The following is an 8,736-nucleotide window of genomic DNA, read 5'->3' on the forward strand; positions in this document are numbered from 1 at the left end:
TTTATATAACTTTCCCTGCTAGATGCCATAATCCACTACTAGATTATCATAGCTCAATCCCCTAGAGGATTATCATAGCTGATCCCTCTTCCAAAGTCCAAGAGGATAAAAAAAATGAGAAAAAAGTTAAATCTTAATAGAAATTGGTCATTTTCCCACCCAAATTAGAAAAAAAAATGTTTAAAATAAGGCCTATATACTAAAATAGCATGTACATATTACACCCGGTGTATACTTCATACTATACACCCGGTAGATTTTAAAAGATAACATCGAAAGATGTGTATGTAAGAGTGAAAGACATTTTATTACCGATATTAACATAGGTTATATAGTAGTAAATATAATATACGTAATTGATTGTTATTTAATATAATATTCGATATTTAAGTTTATTCAAAGCACAATCGAATTTCACGATGTAAAATGTACAATAAAGCTTTATCTAGTAACTTCAATTAGGTAATTTAAATTGCGATGTCAAAATCTAAACTGATTACAATTAGACTAATATTATTAGCTATAGTTGCAATGTGTAAGTAATACTATATAGGTGGCTAGGTTCAAATTAGTCATAATTTGTGATAAATCAATTTTAGCATTCATTTATATACTGTTATCAAACTAGCAGTCACTTATGAATCCAGGTTCACCTATACGGTACATAATGATAGATGTTCAATAACTACAAGAAAATAAATCGTTTTAGTGATTGTCACTTATTCATATATGCATACATCATTCCTAATACATTTGTATAATACTTGTAAGTTTGTAGTATATATCGAATCCCACACAATTTTATTCATTTGCTATTCTTATATCATATATGTTGAATCCCGCACAATTTTATTCATCATTTGCTAATCTTAATGTCATATATGTTGAATCCCACACAATTTTATTCATTTGCTAATCTTAATGTCATATATGTTGAATCCCACACAATTTTATTCATTTTCTAATCTCAATGTCCGTTGTTCACCATGATTCAATTCTATAAATTTATCACTAAAATCCAACGCTAATGAATGTAACTTATTATCTAGATTTCAAAGTTTAATTTATAATAAATTTCATGTAACTAATTGAAATAATAGTAGAGTGACTTACCATCATCACAGCTTTGAATTGGTCGAAAGTCAAGACACCTTGTCCTTTGAAGTCAACTGTAAACCATATCTGGAAGAAAAAAAATTTATATTTATATTTAATTTTGAATTAAAATACCATAATCAATATATTAACAAATATACTTTTAAAAAAAAAAAAAAAACTCCGTAAATAGTACGAGTAATGCCAATAGCGGGTAACATTCTTTCACACTCACATTAATCAAACCATCTACAAGGAAAGTTATTATTAGAAAAAAAAAAAATCATTACGTGACCTACTAATGGAATAACAACAAATTTTATACTATGAAAATACCTTCACCGAGTAAGCCGAACCAGTTGCGATAGATTTCATTATCAGCTTGCTGTATACCACTGCTATCTTTTGATATCTCCGATGTTTGGGAACTCATTTTAATAATCTGTAAAAAAAAAAGACATGATTTTTATGATTTTTTTTTCTTAAAAAAGGTGGAATGTAAGAAGATAATACCACTAAAACACACCCAAAAAAAAAAAAAAAAAAGGTGAATAGGAGAAGAGAGCAAAGCAAATTACCTCTTCTAAGTTGTAAAACAGCTAGAAAAAAGAGCTAAATGAAAGTGCAAAATGAAAGAAAGAGTCAACAAGGTTTAGGAGAGTGAGAAATGAGCTTTCTTCACCCTCTACTCCTTTAGGGTTTACTGAGTTGATAATGAAAAATGTTTAGGAGGGAGGAAACACAGTACACAATATAATATCAACTTTCAAAAACTTACAGTACAATCAACTTTTTTAATATTTTATTTATGGAGTATGATCTTGGTTATTATGGGTACAATAGTCATTTTTTTTATGGAGTAGTATTTGGGTTTATACTTTTATGTAACCTTTTTGCTTTTTTTCCTCGGTTTGTGTTTGTACCAATAGGGCAATAGGTAACAGTAGATGAACTAGGTTGCTGTCATGTAATGATAGCATAAGATATTTGACAGTTAAATTATTTTTGTTTTTGTTAGAAGAAGTATTTTTTAAAGACTAAGCTAGTACGTATGTAGTATTGTGATGTTATATACTAATATGTGATATGTTTAACAAGTTAATTATAAATTGAAGAAGCAATTCTTTTATAAAATTCTTTTTTATTTTATTTGATTTGTTGGAATTTTGATTTGCATTTTTTTTCCTGGTTAATGGATTCCAATTATTTTATGCTCATTTGTATAAATAATACTCGTAATAAATAAATATTATGGAGTATTTCAAAACAAATGTAACAACCCAGATTCTCTTCACCTTCAAATCTTCAATCCCATTCTTCTTAATTTGATCCATCAAATTTAAGGCTCAAAGCAAATTGTAATTTGAATGAACCTTGAAATTGATTGACGTAATTTATTTGTTTTGTATTAATTTCCAATTGTTAATAAATTGCTTATTTTAATGATTCGTTCAGTATGTATTTTAATAGAATCGATTATTTCTGAATTAACAAATGAATATAAAGTGAGGGCATGTTCTCTTCACCTTAATTTCAGTTCAGTTCAGTTCTTAATTTCCTTCTCTCATAAATAATTTATTTCAGCTCATCTCACTTCAGTAAATCAGAACATACCCTCAATTAGTGAATCGATATGCATTACATAGCCAATCAGCCATTATTATTCCCGATTTCCCGTTGTACAATCAAATTTTGAGTCTACATATCAAGTGCGCAGACTTGGATGTATACAAAAGTTTGTGGTAAAGTAATACTCCAAAGATATTTGCGCAGACTTGTGAGTTTATAATGGTGTCCGTACATACTCATTTTTTTACACAAATCAAAAGCAAATTTATGATGTCCGTACATTCTCATTGTTGCTTTGAATTTGTTTAACTTTGCAATCTTCTCCTAAAATAATGTTGATGATGTCATTCATAATACTCCGTGATTAACAGTGAAATGCGCAGTATGTGCTACAGTTAGCCGGCTAGTGACTGAGGTGGTTTGCATGGAAAAAACCAAAAAAAATTGATTTGAACTTTACATCAAAAAGATACGAAAGATCTTTAAAAAAAAAATACGAAAGATTTATTTTGAATGAGTTTTTTTATTAATACAAAATTATTTTATACTTGTATAAAGAAAAAAGAGATTGAAGCAGATTTTTTTTTTTTTTTTGAATAAAGCAGATTTTTTTTTAAGCTGATTTCTTTTTTGACAAAAGCAACGGCATTTTATAAAGATTCAAAGGCTTCCAAGTCAGCCATTTACAACTTTTCAAAAAAAAAATAAAAAAAAGTCAGCAATTTACAATATTGTGAACCTCTTAAGTCTTGAGGATATTCCTCCAACCACACCCCAACTATCAAAAGTAAAGCTCAACTTAGCTCAATTATCAAGTTGGACGAATATATCTGATTTTATTTTAACTAATTACAGTAAAAATATGTTTAGATAAGATAATTCCAAAAAAAAAAAAAAGTTCTAATAAAAAAAAAAAAAGAAAGTTAATAAGAGTTACCTATGTTTTAATCATTTTTTGTACGGGTATATTTTAATCATAATAAAGGTAATAGGAGTATAATATAATCTACTGACTAACAATGAAAATTTGAAGGCGGAAATATTATGAAAACAACAAATAAATTAGAATAATGATTGTGTTTTAGAAGAACACATTGTGAATACATGTTTTCCACAGTAATATTATTTTCCTGCCAAAAGAATCAAATCAAAACATATAAAAAAGAGAATGGTATAAGAGGAATATATACTTCGTACATAGGATCTTCCCCATACTCTTTATTCATCTATAATTTTCTTATCTTAATTAAAACCAACCCCCAACTTTTGATAAGCAGATTGTACTTGTAAGTTATACCAAGTAACTATCAACCAGAGATAAATAAAAGATAGACAAATGCTAGGTTTAGTTCAACTTATTTAAGTATTTTGGTGCTTCTTTAAAAAAATGATCAAATTTTTTTTTTTTTTGCTTTAACTTATTTTTATAATCCAACTTGATAATAAAATAACCTATGAAAATTACATATTCAAATCTACTCATCACTCAGACACAAAGAAATCTCATTTGATAATTTTCTTGATAACTTTTCAGATTTAATTCAAAGCAGATCGGAATTTTTCAGTTTAGATTAGACTAACAGAAGAACATAGCCTAAAGTTGCACCAAATTTTCACCAGCAATCATACTTCCAAGGTCATCTAACAAATGCCCGATTCAAACCAAAAGGCAGCACCCAATATTCGAAGGGTGTCTAGAATAATATACAGTCAAATGCCTTAATACTAGAAGATACCTAATATGAACAAAATTCCCTTAAGAAACAGTCGGTCGTCACTCAAACATTTGCTTGGAAATCAACTTGTAGTAGCTTGGGAATATCATAGTCAAGCAAGTCGTCAACTGCTTGAATCAGTTTGGGCTTCAATTTCTTCCATTTACTATAATCATAGCCGTTCTTGAGAACTTCTTTATACTTCTCCACACGAGGAAACTCTTCCAATGGAATTCCAAATTTCTCTGAAACCTATTTCACAAAGCAAAGTTAATGATGAATTGATGATAAGTGAGGAGATATACTTGTAGAGATTTTAAGAGTAAACCTATCATAAAATTTGACTTAGAAGAGCATTAACCTCCACAAAGTCATCTTCTAGATTATCACATAATTGAAACTGATCTGTAATCCTCCAGCTAAAAGGCATCTTTTTCTTCAGGTGACTCATAATACAAGCATGAATCTTTGCATCTTTGGCACGTTTTGCCAATTCCTTGATCTGAATAATTTGAGAGCATAAATAGTAATGTATAATTAGTCTCTAGATGAACAAAGAAATTACAACAAAAGAGGAAACCAGCAAGTTTTTAATAAAATGGACATACAACTCTATCACAAACACCAGTTTTTCCGTAATTCTTCAGTTCCTGAAGAAAGTCATTTTTGTCTTTCTCCGAAACTGCAAAGAAGCAAAAATATATAATGATGTTAATTAGTAGCAACACATTCACCAATACTATGTACAATATTAAGCAGATTAAATCCAAGCCACGAAACGAAAGCAAATGAACCTATATCAGCCTGATGATAGGCACATAATAAAGAAATTTAGACTACACTATACAGTTGAGACCAATCATAAAGCAAGGCCTACCCAATATAAACAGGGAAAGCATCAGAGCTATTTATGACCTTCCCAAGCGACCACATCAGCGAACCATATGCTTTGGTCATCTGCAATTTGTACATTGCTCCATTAGTTACACTTCCTTTGTTTTATAACAAGTGTATTGTTGGATATTTTCTAAAACCTCCACAATAAGTCTAGTTCACTAAGCATTGTATTCTCTTTCTCTCCTTATCACATGAACCACATTTTATATATCTCTTTGTACAACCCTACATGTTGCACAGCGACATAAATATTTTCAAATCAAGAGCTTACCTCTGTAGGATCAATGTCATCAACCCTATATATAACGATACGGAACTTGTGCTCATGACCATGTAGTGATGAAAGTAACCACTTGAGTTCAGCACAAATCTTAGGATTGTGAGGATCGAAAAAGAGAAGAATCATGTCACACTTATGAGCATACCATAATATAATCTTTCTATATTGAGAGGTATTCACATGTCCAGTACGAATCCCAGGTGTGTCCACAAAAGAAGCATATCCCAGCACCTCCTGATGTCAAGCAATGCAAACACAAAAATTAGCAAGATGAAAATTGACAGTGAATAAATATTTAAAGGCACCGTATTATATATATAGTTACTTACCTTGTTTTTCAGCATTGCACCCTCCATACATGAAAAGACATTCGACCCACACATTTGAAGGGAATCCAATCTAAATTTTGAATTTCTAGCCAACACGGACCCTGGCACGCTCTGATTACAAAGTCCGTGCTATGAAATGAAATGACCCAAGTTACTAACAACACAAAAGTAGCAAGAAAAAACACATTGTTTCACAGATTTTCATACAAGTAAAAACCAATTGTGACACAACAATTCATTACACAACTTAAAATTCCAAGTAAATTAGTAGAAGAGAAGGGGCCAAACAATGATAGCATCCAGAGCCTGGACTCAACTAAGAAAATGCTAGTGCCAAAAATACCTTGATAACATAAAACCTGTCTGTAGAGCCATATTCAGAACCTGTTGGATGGAAGAAAATAACATTTAGTGAAGTCAGAATCAAAGTATTTTTATGCACATACATGAAAGCAGATACTTTGTACAAGACCTGGATAATCAGAGTTGAGCAATTGTTTTATGAATGAAGTTTTCCCAGTTAAAGATTCTCCCAACACCATAACAAGTGGGTCAACAGAAAATGCAAACATATCCTAGCAAAAGAAAATAATTCAAAGGAATTATGATAACACATACTAAACAAAACATGCAGTTAAATAACAATGCTTAGAATTGACTACAAGGTATTAGACTTTACCAATACAGGAGGTAACACAAAGTCACAAAAGTGATACTCAGTCTCCAATGGCTTCAGCTTTTCCTTGTATAGTCTCTCCATATCTTTTACAAAGGAAGTTATGGAAATTTCTGAAATGAAAGGTCTTGCCCACAAACACATCAAGGAAACAATCAACCTACATACTTTCCATTGGACAATTAAGAAGATACCCATCTCATCAAACATCATTAAACAAGCACAGTTCATACAACAACTGTCAATTTCATTAAACATTTAGGGAGTACTATGCAGTCAAAATAAAATAATATATTGGAAACTCTTCATATAAAAAAAATGTCCAATATATTGTAACCTAAACCTGTCGCTAGATTGGATAAAAATAAATGATAAATCAAAAGGCTAAAATTGAAGAAGAAGATTATCCTGAATAAACTCTCAAGTAGCAAGTTCAGCAACTAATAGAAACAATGAAGAACTGTGAAATATTTTACTAAGTATACCATGGACACAGTCTTTTCCTTTTTTGAGGAGGACCTTGAAACAGACTGCCTCAATGGATTTGTGTTTTCATTTTGTGAGGAAGACCTTGACAAGCTTGAAAAGGACCACCTTGATGGACTCATCAACTGTGACAACTGTAGTACATGTGTATCTGCAGTATGTAAATAAATGGATTTATTTGTAATGGCTTATATGACCAGAGATCTTATAAAAACTGTGTAATTTGAACAATCCTAACCCATTTGTTGAAGTTTAGTATCTGATTTCATCCTCTCCTCCTACATGAAGAGCAATTATATTTAGACATACATTAATGATATGTTGCAAAGAATTAAACTAGGGCTCAATTTCAAGAGATAGCACAACTCACAGCTAGAAATTTGTCTAATCCTTCCATTTTTGGTAATCGAAAGCTATTCGCACCACCTATCACAGTTCATTGAAGGTGCCTCAGAATGTATTAGCTTCTTCATTACATATGTATTTTTCGAAGGATTTAAATGGGAGGTGTTTTCAATAATAAAAATAAAAAAAAAATAATTACCAGCATTTTTAAGGAGATCAGATGTCAGCTCATGTCCAGATTGAACCATATAAATAAGCTGTAGCATAAAATAATGTCAGCATCAATCTAGTAAAATAGATACTACAACAACAACAACAAAGCCTTAGTCCCAAAATGATTTGGGGTCGGCTAACATAAATCGCTAAACAAGATAATAAAATTGACTAGTACTTACATGCATTGCCTAAACAAGCTCACTGAACTGCAAACAACCATTGATTGTGTTATCTGTATATGCCAAAATCTGAAAGAGAAAGCCATCAAAAAAACAATTTTAACCAACTAAAGGAGAAAGCCATGAAATAACAATTTAACAATCTGAAAAAAAAAAAAAAGAGAGAAATGGTAACACAAAGGCAAAAAAGTAATCACTAATAAGTGATATTTTGAGGAAGAATTCAAAATAAGAATCATAATAGGTTGCAAGTTGAATCTTTAAAAATGGAAAAAATAAAACCAAAAGGAAAAACACCAAAATTAGACCATAAAGAATAACATTAACCAACTAAATGTGCCAAAGTTTGTAGACTAACCTGCATAAGGATAGATTGAGGCAGTCTACACATGCCAAACAACTTGAATGCATCAGCTAAGCTTATACTATTATATCCTCCTATTTACCAAGAAAAAGAAAAGGAAAAAAAAAAATTGTCAGTGGTAAATTGAACATAAAAATACTACCCAAGTTTTAAATTTTTTTCAAGGATTACATACCAGTATCTAGAACTTTAAAGACCAATTGAAGTTTCTGAAAATCTTTGGTACCATTTTGACCAGCTGACATTGACATCCTTTCATGAAAAAGAAAAAAAGAAAGAAAAATTATGCAATGTTACATAGAAGATGAGATGGTTAACTTACAAGAGAGTACTCATACTAAAACCAACAAAAAAAAAAACAATTTCATTTTTCATAATAATCTCCTACATTTAAACTTTAAAAGCAATTTGACTAAATTATCAAAATAAACAATGAAAATCACATCACTTTCTTCGCAAAATTTAAGCAATAAAGTTTTTATCTTTCAGTAATTATTATAACCTAAAGTTCAAAATTCGGCCTTAGATGAACCCTAAATTGGATACACTGACAATTTAATTAACAAAAAAAACCCTAGAAATAGA

The 8,736-nt window shown here is 30.3% G+C and overlaps 1 protein-coding gene across 1 annotated transcript; it reads right to left on the reverse strand.

Annotated features, from left to right (window-relative positions):
• Positions 1–4,442: 4,442 nt before the first annotated feature.
• LOC145625358 (EH domain-containing protein 2-like) lies at positions 4,443–8,402 on the reverse strand. The gene is made up of 16 exons (XM_081678419.1): positions 8,327–8,402; positions 8,146–8,225; positions 7,803–7,856; positions 7,592–7,649; positions 7,418–7,473; positions 7,286–7,325; positions 7,047–7,198; positions 6,358–6,460; positions 6,229–6,269; positions 5,886–6,014; positions 5,548–5,790; positions 5,268–5,336; positions 5,174–5,183; positions 4,988–5,061; positions 4,741–4,881; positions 4,443–4,631 (listed from the first exon to the last, which is right to left on the reverse strand). The coding sequence occupies exons 1-16, from the start codon at positions 8,400–8,402 to the stop codon at positions 4,443–4,445; spliced, it is 1,515 nt and encodes a 504-aa protein (XP_081534545.1).
• Positions 8,403–8,736: the final 334 nt, after the last annotated feature.

This window comes from Chenopodium album, chromosome 3 (genome assembly GCF_948465745.1).
Source record: "Chenopodium album chromosome 3, dcCheAlbu1.1, whole genome shotgun sequence".
Lineage (NCBI taxonomy): Eukaryota > Viridiplantae > Streptophyta > Magnoliopsida > Caryophyllales > Amaranthaceae > Chenopodium > Chenopodium album.